The 19,022-nt window shown below is 51.2% G+C and overlaps 1 protein-coding gene across 5 annotated transcripts in view; it reads right to left on the bottom strand.

The window, feature by feature from the left end:
* The window catches only part of comp (cartilage oligomeric matrix protein), a 136,523-nt gene that overhangs the window by 59,924 nt on the left and 57,577 nt on the right, over positions 1-19,022 (bottom strand). For 4 of the 5 annotated variants that reach the window (XM_070859602.1, XM_070859598.1, XM_070859600.1 and 1 more), the window contains one exon: positions 1,104-1,189. In XM_070859602.1, coding sequence (XP_070715703.1) covers positions 1,104-1,189 — 86 coding nt within the window. Of the gene's footprint in view, positions 1-1,103; positions 1,190-2,603; positions 2,997-19,022 lie in introns of those variants that run through there. The other variant, XM_070859599.1, reaches the window with a different exon arrangement.

Raw genomic sequence — 19,022 nt, 5'->3', positions numbered from 1 at the left:
TCATGTATATTGCTCAGTAACAGGTCAAGACCTCATACACTGACTGGGGTTCCTCCTGTGAACTACTGATGAAGAGAAATCTCAAGACCAGGCTTTCTCTGTTCATCCTGATTTGAATGATCGTGTTGAAAACAGACGTCAAAGTCAGCAATGGTGTTATGATCGTGTTGCCGTGTCACGTGACATCTCGGTCAACGATCCGGTTTATGTACTGAACTATGGTCAAGGTCCAAAGTGCATCGCCGGCACTGTTACAGCCAAGGAGGGTAACAGAGTCTTTATTGTCGTGCTTAAGAATGGGCAAACATGCAGGAAACACCTTGACCAGGTTAAACTGGGGCACACGGATGAACTGGAACCAAGAGAGGAAGATGTAGTCAGTGACCAACCAACCATTGTTCACTCATCAGAGGACTCTGCTGACATTACAGACTCTGAACCTTCAGTCTCTGATGTGGTCATGACCACTCCCATCAGATCGGCTACTCAGCCCTCAGTCTCAATGGATTCAGAACACTCGCCCAGAGCCAAAGTTGAACTGAGACGATCAAATCGTGAGAGGAAAGCCCCAGACTGTCTTAATTTGTAAAGATTTTAAAAGGGGGATGTTAAATTGTAATGACTCAAGAGTCTGGTTACTGTAAACTCACTCAGATGCAACCTGATCCATCTTTATTGCAGCCCAAGAGTGCCCGCATGCCAATGACACCCAGCTTATATACAGGTGACCAAGCACACATGTTACATGCATACAGCATGTATTAATGCCTGGGGGTCTGGTGACCCCCAAGCATTAATACATAACAGATGGTACAGTGTAGAGGGAGCCTTACTCTATCTAATCTGTGCTGTACCTGCCCTGGGAGTGTTTGATGGGACAGTGTAGAGGGAGTTTTACTCTGTATTTAACCCCGTGCAGTACCTGCCCTGGGAGTGTTTGATGGGACACTGTAGAAGGTCAGGATCAGAAATTGTCTCACGCTCATGCTCTGGGGTGTATGACTTGTTCGGTACCAGAGACTGACAATCACAGGTAGGATTGTACATCAGCACGTTCGGGAGAGTAGGGCAGAGAGAGATGGAGAATCACGGGACTCATTTACCTGTTGTTTCAGGAGCTCTTTGATCTCTGCCAGTTCCCGGTTCGTTTCCATCATCTGAGAAAGCATCTGACGCCCAACATCTCCATCTAAACACAGAGAATGAAGACAGCGGCATCAGGCTCACCCAGCAAGGGAACACAAACGCCAGGCGCCCAACATTAATCCAGCTTCCTCACACTGTCACTCAGTAACCTCTCCCCCAGCGCCCTGTGTTACTGACTGTATCTGTACTGATGTTAATCCAGCTCCCTCACACTGTCACTCAGTAACCCCTCTCCCCCAGCGCCCTGTGTTACTGACTGTATCTCTACTGATGTTAATCCAGTTCCCTCACACTGTCACTCAGTAACCCCTCTCCCCAGCACCCTGTGTTACTGACTGTATCTCTACTGATGTTAATCCAGTTCCCTCACACTGTCACTCAGTAACCTCTCTCCCCCAGCGCCCTGTGTTACCGACTGTATCTCTACTGATGTTAATCCAGCTCCCTCACACTGTCACTCAGTAACCTCTCCCCCAGCGGCCTGTGTTACTGACTGTATCTGTACTGATGTTAATCCAGCTCCCACACACTGTCACTCAGTAACCCCTCTCCCCCAGCGGCCTATGTTACTGACTGTATCTCTACTGATGTTAATCCAGCTCCCTCACACTGTCACTCAGTAACCTCTCCCCCAGCAGCCTGTGTTACTGACTGTATCTGTACTGATGTTAATCCAGTTCCCTCACACTGTCACTCAGTAACCCCTCTCCCCCAGCACCCTGTGTTACTGACTGTATCTGTACTGATGTGAAGTCGGACAGACTCAGTACCACGTCAGTCATCAATTCGCACAAAATAGTTTGAAAAGTGAAATAGCTAATGTAGAAGATTCACTGCAACGACATTTCACCTTAATTCCTAAACGATCCTCATACACTCTTCACAGGTGTGACAGAGGTGGGAGTGAGGGAGCGATGGGCCCGGGAGTGATGGATCGAGGAATGAGAAGCGGGAGTGAGGGAGCGATGGATCGAGGAGTGAGAAGCGGGAGTGAGGGAGCGATGGGCACGGGAGTGAGAAGCAGGAGTGAGGGAGCGATGGATCGAGGAGTGAGAAGCGGGAGTGAGGGAGCGATGGGCACAGGAGTGTCAGAGTGATTGGATGGGCTTTTGTATTATGGGTTGGGATCTTCCAATGGGAGGGGGTTCAGGGTCTGGAATCTTCATATTGGGGGGTACAAAAGCATAATTTAAGGAACGTTACATTAGAAGCTGCAACACCATCACACAGAAACGCTCCATCAATATTTGTGATGCACTATTTTACTTGCTTTGTGTTGCATGGAAAGGTTTAAGCGAGGAGGCTGTGGTTGGAGAAAGTCTGTGCACTGTTGCGAACAAATTACCCTTCAAATGACTGTTCTGCTCACGGCCATGTACCCAGGGTTCGGCAAACAAACCCAGAGAAATTCTGCCCAAATATGAAGAAAACGAGTAAAAATGGAGCAAGATTCTTACCTCCGGTAACAGCAAGCAGTCGCTGACAAGAGCTGGACTGGCACAAAAGGTGCAAACTCAAAATCCAAAAGGCAACGTTTGGAACCATTTTGTATCGGAGGATTCCGGTTGTTGTGATCTCTCACAGTCTGGTTCTCAGCTCACTGCTAAATCTAGACAGCAACCTGACCGCTATCCTGCTCTCTCTCGAAGCCTGCTCCTGCTCTCCCTCATTAAACCAGCTCCAGGTCTCTCTCCAAGCCTGCTCCACCTCTCTCTCTCTAAACCTGCTCCACCTCTCTCTTTCTAAGCCTGCTCCACCTCTCTACCCAAACCTGCTCCAGGTCTCTCTCTCTCAGCCTTTGCTCCAAGTGATAGCTGCTACTCTCTCAGCGTTTTAAATCACCGATGATTTCTGTCGAGTGACATCATGTGTTGGCATCTGTCTCGAGCAGCTTTCCCAAAACAAAAACAAAAGCACTTTGAAAGTCTGCCCTCTCCTCCCTTTCATTAAAGGTACACTCCCTGCTGTTTGCTTGGAATGTGGCTCTCAATCCCTGATTCGCTGCTTTGATTTTCTTCATCCTCTAAAAACAGTAATAATTTCGGAATGTTTGTAGTTTCCATTCTGTAAATAATTCTGTGCTGTTCAGTCCGTCCCTCTGTCTGTCTCCGCCTCGCTGTCTATCTCTCCCTCTCACTGTCTATCTCTCCCTCTCTCTCTGTCTGTCTCTCCCTTTCTCTGTCTGTCTCTCCCTCTCTGTCTGTCTCTCCCTCTCTCTCTGTCTGTCTCTCCCTCTCTTTCTCTCTGTCTGTCTTTCCCTCTCTCTCTCTGTCTGTCTCTCCCTTTCTGTCTGTCTCTCCCTCTCTCTCTCTCTGTCTGTCCCTCTCTTTCTCTCTGTCTGTCTTTCCCTCTCTCTGCCTCTCTTTCTGTCTGTCTGTCTCTGTCTCTCCCTCTCTCTCTGTCTGTCTGTCTTTCCCTCTCTCTCTTTCTCTGTCTCTCCCTCTCTCTCTCTCTCTCTCTCTCTGTCTCTCCCTCTCTCTGTCTGTCTGTCTCTGCCTTTCTCTCTGTCTCTGCCTCTCTCCTTTTCTTTCTGTCTCTCCCTCTCCCTCTCCGTCTCTCTCCCTCTCTCCTGTTCTCTGTCTCCCCCTCTCCCTCCTTTTCTTTCTGTCTCTCCCTCTCCTTTTCTTTCTGTCTCTCCCTCTCCTTTTCTTTCTGTTTCCCCCTCTCCCTGTCTCTGTCTCTCCCTCTCCCCCTCTCCCTCCTTTTCTCTCTGTCTCCCCCTCTCCCTGTCTCTGTCTCTCCTTCCCTGTCCCTTTCTCACAGTTTTGATATTGTCAGCTGATACCTACGGGAACTGTACCTGTCCGACGAGACTAGGTACGAGCCCGTGTTTTAATCCCATTTCCTGTCCCGTTGCTCCTGGTGGTGTTACTGTTGTGAGTTGTTGGTACTCAGAGTGACCAGGTCTTATCTCCCGTTAGCCACAGGAAGATACACGGGCAGAAATTGCTGGGAAGAGAGCTTCTAAAAGGTTACAGGCAAGCCTAACCATGATCTTATTTGTCATGTATCTTACATTATTATATATAACTGTATCCTAACATGCTATACATGACTGTAATAAGATATGACCTGTAACCACCAGCATACCTTACCACCAGGGGTGCACTTGCAAGAGACAGGTATATAAGGACAGGTCTCAGGCAAGTGCAGCATTCCAGAGCTGTGAAATAAAGGTGCAGGTCCAGAGTGACCTTGACTTCACTACATGCCTCGTGTGAATCTGTACTGAGGGGACAGGACTTTACAGTGGCGACGAGTTACGGGATTACAGAATCCACAGAATGGCGAACAATGGATCAGATGAAAAGTACAATGCGGGAGACAATTGGGAGGACTTTATAGAAAGGCTCCAGCAAAGCTTTGTAACCAAAGACTGGTTAGGCGACGATAAGGCAGACAAGAGAAGAGCCCATCTCTTGACCAGCTGTGGCTCGAAAACATACGCTTGAATGAAGGATCTGTTGGCACCCGAGAAACCAGCAAGCAAGTCGTTTGAAGAATTGAGCACACTGGTAAGAGACCACCTGAAGCCAGCGAGCAGCCTACACATGGCCAGACGCAGGTTCTACAACTACAGACGCTGTGTGGGCCAGAGCATACCCGACTTCGTGGCGGAACTTCGGAGGTTGGCTAGTTTATGTGAGTTCTCCGATGAACTGAGGAGAGAAATGCTGAGAGACTTTTGCATTGATGGAATAGGCCACGCAGGCATATTCCGAAAGCTCATAGAGACCAAGAACCTGACCTTAGAGGCAGCAGCACTGGTTGCACAGACATTCTTGGTAGGGGAAGAAGAAACGAGGTTGATTTACAATGCAGGTACGACAACTAACGAAATATCGGAACAAGAAGTTCACAGCACTAAACAAGCTGCTACCCCCACACACAGACAAAACTGGGAGAACAGGCTCTCGACAGCAGGCAGAAGCCATCAAGGGCCACAGGAATGGCCATTCACACCTCATCAACCCACAATGCGAGCAATCAACTACAAACTGAGAGAAGCTCAAGAGAGATCAGCCAGACGCAGCTCATTCCTTGGGAACACTTTGAACAATGGAACAGGTCTGTGCTGGAGGTGTGGGGGTGGGCACTCGGCAAGGGGATGTCGATTTCAGCAGGCTGTTTGCAGAAATTGTGAATATACAGGGCATTTGGCCCGCATGTGCAAAAAACGGCAGCTCAGCTGGTATATGAATCGGATGGTCGGAAAGCGGACCAGAAGATGGTGGGGACAGTACCCGGGACACCGATGTACAGCAGGTCAACAGGATCAATGGCCGCTGCTCCTACAACAGGACGCCTCCTATAATGATGAGGGTCCTACTCAACGGGATATCTGTCAACATGGAGCTGGATAAGGGAGCGAGTCAATCTCTCATGGGCGCTCAACAATTTGAACAACTGTGGCCGTATAAGAGAGACAGACCAAAACTCACAAAGGTCGACACCAAACTAAGGACCTATACCAAAGAAATCGTACCAGTCCTCGGCAGCGCCATGCTCTCTGTCACACACAAAGGGACAGTGAACCGATTTCCCCTGTGGATTGTCCCCGGAAACCCCCCAGCACTGCTGGGGAGAAGCTGGCTGGCAAAACTAAACTGGAAATGGGATGATGTCCATGCCATGTCATTAGAGGAACGGACCTCCTGCTCAACAGTTATAAAGCGATTTGAACATCTCTTTCAGCCAGGTGTGGGCACTTTCAAAGGGGCCAAAGTCAAAATCTACATCACACAGGATGCAAGACCGGTCCATCACAAGGCCAGAGCTGTACCCTATGTGATGAGGGAAAAGATTGAACACGAACTAGACAGGCTTCTGCGGGAAGGCATTATATCACCTGTGGAATTTAGCGACTGGGCAAGTCCCATCGTCCCATGTCATGAAGCTAGATGGATCCATACGAATCTGTGGGGACTACAAATCTACCATAAACAGAGTCTCCCTACAGGACCAGTACCCGCTGCCCAGAGCGGAGGACTTATTTGCCACATTGGCTGGAGGTAAAGTTTTCTCAAAATTAGACCTCACATCTGCGTATATGATGCAAGAATTGACCGAGGAATCCAAGCTACTCACCACCATCAACACACATCAAGGCCTTTTCATATACAATCGATGCCCATTCGGCATCAGGTCGGCAGCTGCCATATTCCAGCGCAACATGGAGAGTCTGCTCAAGTCCATCCCGGGGACGGTTGTATTTCAAGACAACATACTTATCACGCGCAGGGACACCTACTCCCATCTCCGTAATTTGGAGGAAGTACTAAAGCGGTTGGATCGGGTAGACCTATGAGTCAAGAAATCCAAGTGCCTGTTTCTCGCACCCGAGGTTGAATTTTGGGCAGAAGGATTGCCGCTGATGGAATTCGCTCAACAGAGTCCAAAACAGAAGCAATTCGCCTGGCACCCAGGCCCCGGAATGTCTCAGAACTGCGCACCTTTCTCGGGCTACTCAATTACTTTGGGAACTTTATGCAGAACTTAAGCACGCTGCTGGAGCCTCTCCATGTGTTACTCAGGAAGAGGTGCGATTGGTTTTGGGGGGATGCCCAGGAACGCGCCTTCAATAAGGCACGCAACCTTCTGTGTTCCAACAGTGTTTTGACTTTCTTTGACCCAGGTAAAAAGCTAGTTCTCACATGCGATGCGTCAGCGTATGGGGTCGGATGCGTTTTGCAACATGTCAATAGTGCGGGCAAATTACAACCCATAGCTTATGCTTCCAAGTCACTTTCGCGGGCGGAGCGCGGGTACAGAATGGTAGAGAAGGAGGCGCTCGCGTGCGTGTATGGTGTCAAAAAAAGGCACCAATACCTTTTTGGGGCCAAGTTCGCGTTAGAAACCGACCACAAGCCCCTCACGTCCCTCCTATCCGAGAGCAAGGCAATAAACGCCAACGCCTCGGCGCGAATTCAACGGTGAGCACTCATGCTGGCGTCCTACGACTATACCATAAGGTACAGACCAGGCACAGTCAACTGTGCCAACACACTCAGCGGGCTACCCCTGGCGACCACAGAAGGGTCTGACGAACAGGACTGTGAGATAGTCATGGCAATCAATGCCTTTGAGTCCACAGGTTCGCCCATGATGGCTCGCCAAATCAGAGCCTGGACGGCCAGCGACCCCACGTTATCCTTAGTAAAAGGATGTGTCCTAACCGGTGACTGGGCAGAGGCTCGTGATGCCTGCCCTGAGGAATTAAAACCCTTTCACAGGCGCATGCATGAGCTATCACTACAAGCAGACTGCCTGATGTGGGGCAGCCGAGTAGTCATGCCTCTGCGAGGCAGAGAGGCATTTGTCCGGGAGCTCCACCGCAAGCACCCGGGGATCGTTCTCATGAAGGCCATAGCCAGATCCCACGTCTGGTGGCCTGGTATTGACGCGGACTTAGAGCTCTGCGTCCGAAGGTGCACCATTTGTGCCCAACTCAGCAATGCCCCCAGGGAGGCTCCACTGAGCCCCTGGCCCTGGCCTACCAAACTGTGGTCGCGGGTGCACGTAGACTATGCGGGCCCATTCATGGGCAAAATGTTCCTCGTAGTTGTAGATGCATTTTCAAAGTGGATCGAATGCACCATTTTAAACTCGAGCACAACCTCCACCACTGTGGAGAGCCTCGCAACCATGTTTGCAACGCACGGAATCCCTGACATATTGGTCAGTGACAATGGTCCGTGCTTCACCAGCACAGAATTCCAAGACTTTATAATTGACCACGGCATAAATCACGTCAAGACGGCACCGTTCAAGCCAGCCTCCAATGGCCATGCGGAGAGAGCAGTGCAAATCATTAAACAAGGCATGCTTAAAATCCAAGGTCCCATGCTGCAGGGTCGCCTGTCGTGACTGCTGCTGGCATACAGATCTCGTCCGCACTCATTGACTGGGATCCCCCCTGCGCAACTGTTGATGAAAAGGACTTTAAAACAAGGCTCTCATTAATCCTCCCAGACATGCACGAAATCGTTGAGGCAAAGCGCCGTAAGCTGACTGAGTACCATGACAGAAATTCGAGGGGGAGATGGAATGACATAGGGGACAAAGTGTTTGTACTAAACTATGGCAGGGGTCCCAAATGACTTGCAGGGACAGTAACGGGCAAGGAAGGAAACAGGCTACTGGTAGTACAAATGGACAATGGCAAAACCTGCCGGAGGCATGTAGACCAAGTCAAAAGCAGATTTACCAACAACACTGCGGAACCAGAGGCAGATTACAATGTGGAACTCGCACCACACCTGGTGGACAGACAGAGGGAACAACCTGAGGAAACGGCAATCCCAACAGAATGCCCAGGCGAGTCAACAACAATCACACCAATCGAAACAGACAGCCCAGGCGAGATACCAGCAACCACACCCAAAGAAGAACAGACACCAAGGCAAACAACTCAGACGCTCCACGCGAAAGTGTAGACCACCTGAGAGACTGAACCTTTAAAGACAATAAGACCTTGGGGGAGGGTGATGTCATGTATCTTACATTATTATATATAACTGTATCCTAACATGCTATACATGACTGTAATAAGACATGACCTGTAACCACCAGCATACCTTACCACCAGGGGTGCACTTGCAAGAGACTGATATATAAGGACAGGTCTCAGGCAAGTGCAGCATTCCAGAGCTGTGAAATAAAGGTGCAGGTCCAGAGTGACCTTGACTTCACTACATGCCTTGTGTGAATCTGTACTGAGGGGACAGGACTTTACATTATTGAATGGCGGAGCAGGCTCAAGGGACCAAATGCCCTACTCCTGCTCCTATTTCTTATGTTATGATAAAATGTTCCTGTTATGTATGTAATAACTCGATAGACTGAATACTGTAAACTAACATAGGTACAAACTTGGCTCTGCTTTATTCGGGCCCAAAGTCATTACATTCCATGATGGCTGGCCTTTTATACCTGGATCACACACATGTGTGCACAGCCCAATGACCTCCGACAGTGGCGCCACCTGGTGGCTAGAAACACCAAGCATACAAACTAATATCTTAAAGGGGGATATTGTCATGTAACATTCTTTTTACAAATTGAGATGGTCCGGGGCTTTCCACTCCCGAGTTGATCGTCTCAGTTCAACTCCAGCCTTGGGCGAGTGTTCTGAGTCTGTTATGACTGGGGGCTGGGTAGCCGATCTGATGGGAGTGGCAATGACCATGTCAGGGATTGAAAGTCCAGATTCATTGACCACGTCAGTGTTTGAAAGTCCAGAATCATTGATGACAGCGGAGTCCTCTGATGACTGAGGGTAGGTTGGTTGGTCACTGATTGTGTCTTCCTCAGACTGTTCCGGTTCATCCGTGTGCTGCAGCTTTATCTGATCAACATGTTTCTTGCAAGTTTGCCCGTTCTTGAGCTTGACAATAAACACTCTGTTACCCTCCTTGGCTGTAACAGTACCGGCGATCCACTTGGGACCTTGACCATAATTTAGTACATACACAGGATCGTTAACAGAAATGTCGCGTGGCACAGCAGCGCAATCATGAAACCACTGCTGACTTTGATGTCTGTATTCAACATGATTGTTCAAGTCGGTGGACAAGAGAGAGCTTGGTCTTGAGACCTCTCCATCAATAGTTCAGCAGGGGGGACCCCGGTAAGCGTGTGGGGTCTTGTCCTGTAACTAAGCAGTATGCATGACAAGCGAGTCTACAGTGAACCTTGAGTTACATGTTTCATACTCTGCTTGATGGTTTGGACAGCACGCTCTGCTTGACCATTAGATGCGGGTTTGAATGGAGCTGACGTCACATGTTTGATACCATTGAGTTTCATGAAATCTTGAAACTCCAGACTAGTGAAGCATCGTCACTTACAACGATGTCGGGCAGACCGTGAGTGGCAAACATGACATGAAGGCTCTCAATGGTAGCTGCTGATGTACTGGATGACATGATTATACACTCTCTCCACTTGGAATATGCATCCACCACAACTAAGAACATCTTTCCCAGGAAGGGACCTGCAAAGTCGATGTGGATCCTGGACCATGGTCTTAACTTGTTGAGCTGTGACAGGGCTTCCTTCACTTTCAAAAGCATCCATGACTAACAGTAGGTCTGCAGGTTGTGGCGTCTCCACCTCTGGTGTGGGCAACGGCAGACGGCTCAGTACATCGGCACAATTCTCGGGGCCAGGTCTATGGCGAATGACATAATCATAGGCAGATAATGTCAGTGCCCACCTCTGGATGCGGGACACTGCATTGCTATTCATACCTTTGTTTTCCAAAAACAATGAAATGAGTGACTTGTCATCTGTTTCCAGTTCAAACTGAAGACCAAACAGATACTGATGCATCTTTTTAACCCCATACACACAGGCTAATGCTTCTTTTTTTACCATGCTGTAGGCTCTTTCCGCCTTTGACAAACGTTTAGAAGCATACGCAACAGGTTGTAGTTTACCCCACTCATTAGCTTGTTGGATTACGCAACCCACTCCATATAACGAAGCATCACAGGCCAATACTAGACACTTACATGGATCATACTGTACCAGCAGCTTGTTAGAGCAAAGCAGATTAGTAACTTTCTCAAAAGCTCTATCTTGAGACGCACCCCAAACCCAGTTGTCGCCTTTTCTTAGCAGCATGTGCAGTGGCTCTAATGAAGTAGGAAATTACCGAAGTAGTTGAGTAGACCGAGGAACGAATGCAGCTCCGTCACATTCTGAGGCTTGGGTGCATTTTTGATGGCCTTGGTTTTCGAGTCCGTAGGCCTGATGCCATCAGCAGCAATTTTCCTCCCCAGGAATTCGACTTCCGGTGCCATGAAGATGCACTTCGAACGTTTCAGTCTGAGTCCCACTTTGTCCAGATGATGTAGAACCTCTTCCAGGTTGTTCAGATGTTCGGCGGTGTCACGACCTGTGACCAGGATGTCATCTTACAACACGACAGTTCTAGGGATGGACTTCAGTAGACTCTCCATGTTCCTCTGAAATATGGCTGCAGCCGAGCGAATTCCAAAAGGACATCTGTTGTAGACAAACAGTCCTTTATGGGTGTTGATGCAGGTGAGTTTCTTTGATGTCTCGACCAGCTCCTGTGTCATGTAGGCCAACATCAGATTCAGTTTATACCAAAGTAATTACATTACATGATGGCTTGCCTTTTATACCTGGGCCGCAAACATGTGCGCACAGCCCAATGACCTCCGACAGTGGCGCCGTCTTGTGGCTAGTAACACCAAGCATACATACATGACAGTATTGATCCAATATCCTTTTGAAAGTTATTATTGAATCTGTTTCCACCGCCCTTTCAGATCACAACCACTCGTTGTGTAAAAAACATTCTCCTCATCTCCAATGTTCCCTCTAATTGTTCTTTCGCGCATGGTCCCTTTAACCGGCTGCACAGCCCATTGAAATGTTTGAGCATGCGTGTAAAAGCCGGGGAGTGGCCTGTGCAGGACCTCCAGACCGCTGCGCAGGAACATTACTCATCTCCCCTTGGGCTCTTTTGCCAATCACCTTCAATCTGTGTCCTCTGGCAACCCACCCTCCTGCCACTGGGAACAGTTTCTCCCTGTTTATCAAAACCAATCAAGATTTTGAACAGTTCTATTAAACCTCCCCTTAACCTTCTCTGCTCTAAGGAGAACAACCCCAGCTTCTCCAGTCTCTGCACATAACTGAAGTCCCTCATCCCCTGGCACCATTCTAGTAAATCTCCCCTGCAGCTTCTCCAAGGCCTCGAATTGGCCACAATACTCCAGCTGGGGCGGAACCAGCGTTTTATGAAGGTTTAGCATTACTTCCTTGCTTTTGTACTCTAGTTATAAAGCAAAGGATCCCGTACGCCTTTTTAACAGCCTTGTCCTGCCACCTTCAGAGATTTGTGTACGTACACCCCCAGGACTCTGTTCCTGCACCCTCTTTAAATTGTTCCCTTTAGTTTATATTGTCTCTCCTCATTCTTCCTACCAGAATGTATCACTTCACACTTCTCTGAGTGAAATTGAATCTGCCATGTGTCTGCCCATTTCAACAGAGCTGGTTTTATTGATGAGTTAACAGAAATGGTGATGTGGGATTCTGGATTATTCACAGCCACAGAGGCGCCTGGATCGGAAAGTGGAAAAAAAGAATAAACATCGATCACAGCAAGAAAAACAGTAAAAGGCTGGAAATACTCAGCACGCCAGTCAGCGGGTCTGGAGAGAGACATAGTGCCCCACTCTCAGCAATACTCCATCCCTCGCTCTGCGTCTCCTCTCTCTGGACACCGACTGCCCTGCTGCATATTTCCAGCATCTGCAGTTTTGTTTTACTCCTGATTAACTGCAGCAAAGTTACAATTCCATGCACTCCTACCGAATACCGCTCCTCCCACACAGTGGGTAGGATGGGGGGGGGGGGGGGGGGCACTGACAGTTCCCTGGCCGGGTCCCACTAGGTAGTTAATCCGCCACTGGATTTGTCTTCGCAGATTTGCAGGAAATGCGTTGTCTGATTTCACCTGACTGCAGATTGGACCGTGATAAGCCCTGACTGGACTGTGCCCCAGACTGTGCTCTGACTAGACTGTGCCCTGACCAGTCTGTGCCCCAGAATGTGCCCTGACCAGACTGTGCGGAGTGAGGTGATTGCAGCCAGATAGACTCTATAGACTTAATGGGACAGGGACAATAATCCAGGGTCTCTGCTCTTGATCACCAGCCATGCAAAGGAAGTGTTTGTCGGGTAAAGACTGATCCAGCTGACTCTGATACCCACCACAGCCAAATAGCCGGCTATCCTAACCTGATCAGCAGGGGAACTCCTGACCGATGTTCTCTTCCCGAGTCCCAAGGTGCTGAAGACAGCTGTAGCATGGGCTGAGTTCAGGGATCACAGCACACACCAGGGACTGAGCCCTGGCTCTGTGTGGCTCAGCAGAACAGCTCACTCGAGTCAAAGACCTGAGGGCATAGGAGGGAAAGTAAATCTGGAGCAGGCTGCTGAGGGAAGACAGAGTGAGACACTGGAGAACATGAGGGTCATTGAGGGAGGAGGTGGTGGGCGGGGTCAGGGAGGGGTGATGGGCGGCAGTCAGTGAGGGAGGGTGTGATGGGTGGGGGTCAGCGGGGGAGGGGGTGATGGGCAGGGGGGGAATGGACTGATGGGCGAGGGAGGTGATGGGTAAGGTTGAGTGAGGGAGGGGGTGATGGGCGGGGGCCAGTGAGTGAGGGGGTGATGGGCGGGGCCCAGTGAAGGAGGGGGTGATGGGCAGGGCCCAGTGAGGGAGGGGTGATAGGCGGGGCCCAGTGAGGGGGGGTGATGGGTGGAGGGGGTGATGGGCGGGGCCCAGTGAGGGAGGGGTGATGGGCGGGGCCCAGTGAGGGAGGGGTGATGGGCGGGGCCCAGTGAGGGAGGGTTGATGGGCGGGGCCCAGTGAGGGAGGGGTGATGGGCGGGGCCCAGTGAGGGGGGGTGATGGGCGGAGGGGGGGTGATGGGCGGGGCCCAGTGAGGGAGGGGTGATAAGCGGGGCCCAGTGAGGGGGGGGGTGATGGGCGGAGGGGAGGTGATGGGCGGGGCCCAGTGAGGGAGGGGTGATGGGCGGGGCCCAATGAAGGAGGGGGTGATGGGCTGGGCCCAGTGAGGGAGGGGTGATAGGCGGTGCCCAGTGAGGGGGGGGGTGATGGGCGGAGGGGAGGTGATGGGCGGGGCCCAGTGAGGGAGGGGTGATGGGCAGGGCCCAGTGAAGGAGGTGGTGATGGATGGGGCCCAGTGAGGGAGGGGTGATAGGCGGGGCCCAGTGAGGGGGGGGGTGATGTGCGGGGCCCAGTGATGGAGGGGGTGATGGGCGGGGCCCAGTGATGGAGGGGGTGATGGGCGGGGCCCAGTGAGGGAGGGGTGATAGGCGGGGCCCAGTGAGGGAGGGGTGATGTGTGGCGGTGATGGACACTAGCTATGTTCAGACAGGTAAAGCACACAGAGGCTGGACAATGGAGAGGCAACAGAGGAGGACAGCATGATTGACCATGTGAGCGCTGCAGAAAGGTGAAGAGGGTTGTTTTCTTTGGAACAGAGGAGGTTGAGGGGAGACCTCATTGAGGTGTATAAAATTATGAGGGACCTGTATAGAGTGAATAGGGCGGACCTATTTCCCTTAGCAGAGGGATCAACAACCAGGGGGCATAGATTTAAAATCATTGGTAGGAGGTTTAGAGGGGATTTGAGGGGAAATTTCTTCACCCAGAGGGTGGTGGGGGTCTGGAACTCACTGCCTGAAAGGGTGGTAGAGTCAGAAACCCTCACCACATTTAAAAAGTACTTGGATGTGCACTTGGAAGTGCCGTAACCTACAGGGCTACGGACCCAGAGCTGGAAAGTGGGATTCGGCTGTTTGTCTTTGTCGGTCGGCGCGGACACGATGGGCCGAAATGGCCTCCTTCCGTGCTGTAAATGTCTATGATTCTCGGGTCAGGGAGGGACAGCGCACAATGGTCAATACCACAGGGGATAGCATTCACGATGTTCCGTAGAGTGGACTCAGCAGATGCCAGAGCAGAGGGTGTGGAGCTGGGAAATGATGGCACAAAACACAACGCAGAACCTTAGAGAGGAAAGTGTGGGTGGCCATGAGATGACAGGACGGATGGTGAAGGTGGGTTTTATGAATGCGGGGAATGTCGCAGTTTGCAATGTCGCAGTTTGCAATGTTAGTTGGCATGCCGGCCAGAAGTGGCAGCTGGGGAGGGGACCAAGAGGATAGAAGGTGGGTCTGATGGAAGATATGAGTTTGACGAGGGCAAGAGGGAAGATGGTTGAGAAACTGCTAAGTGATGACGGATGGGGGCAAGAATAGTTGGCAGACTGGCGGGCTGATGGTGAGAGGAGAGGGTGAAAGTAGAGGCAAGGTGGTCGCAATCTTAGGGACAACTTTCTACGAGGTCCTCTAGTACTGGAGATGAGGGTGAGGCGAGTAGAAGGGACTTTGACTGATCAATGAGGAGAGAAGCTTTGTATTTACCTTCTCTCACCACCCAGGATGATTTTGGAATAGAGGGAGTTTGGCAGGAGGGCCAGCTCTATATGGCCAATCCTGATTAGGCCATTGAGACCGATCATGTGTCCTTCTGATTTAAGGGAGCGGGGATGGGGATGGGATGTGCAGCGGGAGCAATAGAATGAACGAGGTGTTAAAGATAGAGGGGAGTGAACAGTTTAGGGAGCAGGAGTTAAGGCAGGTGGAGAGTGAAAAGGAGAGCGAGCGGGACAAGTGACAAGGGAGCGGCTGGAAGTTTTGCCCATGGGTGAGAGGTGAGGGTAGTGTGGTTGGGGGAGGGGAGGGAGATTTCATTATATGTGATTGAAACCTCGGATGTGGAAAGATCGCAAGAGATGGTGAGGATGCGGTGGGTGGCGAGATGGTCATCATCATCGTCATCGGCAGTCCCTCGAAATCGAGGAGAACTTGCTTCCACGCTAAAAGTGAGTTCTCAGGTGACTGAACAGTCTAATATGGGAATTACAGTCTCTTTCACAGGTGGGGCAGACAGTGATTGAATGAAAGGGTGGGTGCGGAGTCTGGTTTGCTGCACGCTCCTTCCGCTGCCTGCGCTTGATTTCTGCACGCTCTCGGCGACGAGACTCGAGGTGCTCAGCGCCCTCCCGGATGCTCTTCCTCCACTTTGGGCGGTCTTTGGCCAGGGACTCCCAGGTGTCGGTGGAGATGTTGCACTTTACCAAGGAGGCTTTGAGGGTGTCCTTGAAACGTTTCCTCTGCCCACCTGTGGCTTGCTTGCCGTATAAGAGTTCCGAGTAGAGCGCTTGCTTAGGGAGTCTCGTGTTGGGCATGCGGACGATGTGGCCCGCCCAACGGAGCTGGTCAATTGTGAACAGTGCTTCGATGTTGGGGATGTTGGCCTGATCGAGAACGCTGACGTTGGTGCGTCTGTCCTCCCGGGGGATTTGCAGAATCTTGTAGAGGCATCTTTGGTGGTACTTCTCCAGCGCTTTGAGATGTCTGCTATATATAGTCCACGTCTCTGAGCCATATAGGAGGGCAGGTATCACTACTGCCCTGTAGACCATAAGTTTGGTGCCAGATTTGAGGTCCTGGCCTTCAAACATTCTCTTCCTCAGGCAACCGAAGGCTGCGCTGGCACACAGGCGGTGTTGGACCTCGTCATTGACGTCTGCCCTTGCTGATAGTAGGCTCCCGAGGCATGGAAAATGGACCAAGTTGTCCAACGCCACACCATGGATTTTGATGACCGGCAGGGGGAGGGGGGCGGGGAGTGCTGTGTTGCGGGGTCAGGTTGGTGGAGGACCATTGTCTTACGGGTGTTTAGTGTAAGGCCCATGCTTTCGTACGCTTTGGTGAAGATGTTGACGATGACTTGGAGTTCAGCCTCTGAATGTGCGCAGACGCAAGAGTCGTCTGCGTACTGTAGTTCGACGACAGAGGATGGGACGGTCTTGGATCTGGCCTGCAGGTGGCGAAGGTTGAACAGGTTCCCATTGGTTCTATAGTTTTGTTCCACTCCAGCGGGGAGCTTGTTGAGAATGAGATGGAGCAATGGATTGCAGCAAGGAAGATCGAGAAGAGCGTTGGTGCGATGATGCAGCCTTGCTTGACCCTGGTCCAGACGTGGATTGGGTCTGTGGTGGATCCGTTGGTCAGGATCGCGGCTTGCATGTAATTGTGGAGCAGGCGGAGGATGGTGACAAATTTTTGGGGGGCCAGCGGAAACGCTCCATAGACTCTCTTGGTTGACAGTGTCAAAGGCCTTTGTGAGATCAAAGAAGGCCATGTATAAGGGTTGGTGCTGTTGCCTTCATTTCTCTTGTAGTTGTCGCGCGGTGACGATCATGTCCGTTGTACCCCTTAGTGGACGGCATCCGCATTGTGACTCTAGGAGAAGCTCTTCAGCCACAGGGAGAAGACGGTTGAGGAGGTATCTTGCGATGACTTTCCCAGTGTTCGACAGCAGGGAGATTCCTCTGTAGTTGCCGCAGTCGGACTTGTCCCCTTTTTTGAAGATGGTCATGATTGCGGCGTCTCGGAGATCTCCCGGCATGCTCCCCTCCTTCCAGATAAGAGAGATGAGGTCATGCATTCATGCCAATAGTGCTTCCCCGCCATACTTTAGTGCCTCGGCGGAGATTTCATCTGCTCCTGATGCCTTGTTGTTCTTGAGCTGTCGGATGGTCTTTTCTACCTCGTGCAGGGCTGGGGTTTTGCTGAGATGGTGGCGGGTAGCATGCTGCGGGATGGAGTCGAGGACACTCGTGTCGAAGGCAGAGGCGAGATGGTGAGGGTGTGGTTGGTGGGGAGATGGTGAGGGCACAGTGGGTGAGGTGGGTGAGGGTGAGGTGGGTGAGGTGGGTGAGGGCGCGGTGAGGTGGGTAAAGGGAGATGAGAAGTTCAGGAGAATCTGGAACTGCCATTGCATCTGTAAAACCTTGCTGAAATTTATCCTGCTGCAGCCCGTGCCTGGGATTCCTGAATGTTTAGCTGGAAGCTTGGCTGCCCTACCCAAAGCCTTTGGCCACTGCAGAGTGCATGCCTCACTGACTTAATGAAGTTTCCAGACATCTGAAGAATTTTCTGGAAGGAGATTGCGGCGAGCGCTTGAGGATCCAGAGTGGCCACTTCACTCAGGCTTCGCAATCTGCGACATGCCCTGGAGACGGATAAATCCCAGGGCAGGAAAAACCAGACATTCCGCGTCCGTTCTGCCAGCGCCAGGAGCTGGGCTAAAGCAACAAGCAGCCAATCCCCGAAATAAACACAGCGTCTGGTGCCGGAGCTGATTGACCCCATCATTGCCGGAGGCGGTTAACCCCGGCATTGCTGGAACTGGTCAAGCCTGGTGGTGCCAGAGCCAGGTAACCCCATCACTGCCGGAGATGGTTAACCCCATCATTGCCGGAGCTGGTTAACCCCATCATTGCTGGAACCGGTTAACCCTGGCAGTGTCAGAGCCAGTTAACCCCATCGGTGCTGGAGCCGATTAATCTGGACAGTGCCAGAACCGGTTAACCCCATCGGTACTGGAGCCGGTTAACCCTGGCAATGGCGGAGCACGGTCTGGTTAACCCCAGAATTGCTAGAGCGTGGTTAACCCCAGCACTGCCAGAGCCAGTTAACCCCATCGGTGCCGGAGCCGGTTAATCCTGGCGGTGCCAGAGCCGGTTAACTCCATCGGTGCTGGAGCCCGGTCGGGTTAACCCTGGCATTGCCAGAGCATGGTTAACCCCGGCAGTGCCAGAGCCGAATAACCCTGTCAGTGCCAGAGGCAGTTAACCCCAGCATTGCCGCAGCCCAGTCCGGTTAACCCCGGCATTGCCGGAGCACGGTTAACCTCCGCAGTGCTGGAGCTGATTAACCCTGTCAGAGCCAGAGCCCGGTTAACCCCGGCAGTGTCAAAGCCAGTTAGAACCATCGGTGCCTGAGAACCGTTAACACTGTCAGTGCCGGAGCCTGGTTTTGGTTAACCCCAGCAGTGCAAGGGTCGGTTAACCCTGTCAGTGCTGGAGCCAGTTGAATCTATCTATCTCAGCTTTGAATATATTCAATGACTCAGCCTCCACAGTTCTCTGGGGCAGAGAATTCCAAAGATTCATGACCCTCTGAGAAGAAATTCCTCCTCATCTCTGTTTTAAATGGACAACCCTTTATTCTGAAACTATGTCCCCCTAGTTCTAGATTCCCCCATGACGGGAAACATCCTCTCTGCATCTACCACGTCAAGCCCCTTCAGAATCTTATAAGTTTCAATAAGATCACTTCTCATTCTTCTAAACTCCAAGGAGTATAGGCCCAACTTTTCCTCATAAGTCAACCCCTTCATCTCAGGAATCAACCTTGTAAACCTTCTCTGAACTGCCTCCAATGCAAGTATAT

The sequence above is a fragment of the Pristiophorus japonicus genome, chromosome 18 (genome assembly GCF_044704955.1).
Source record: "Pristiophorus japonicus isolate sPriJap1 chromosome 18, sPriJap1.hap1, whole genome shotgun sequence".
Classification (NCBI taxonomy): Eukaryota; Metazoa; Chordata; class Chondrichthyes; family Pristiophoridae; genus Pristiophorus; species Pristiophorus japonicus.
The sequence above is the reverse complement of the archived record's forward strand: the minus strand, read 5'-3'. Positions and strand labels throughout refer to the sequence as shown.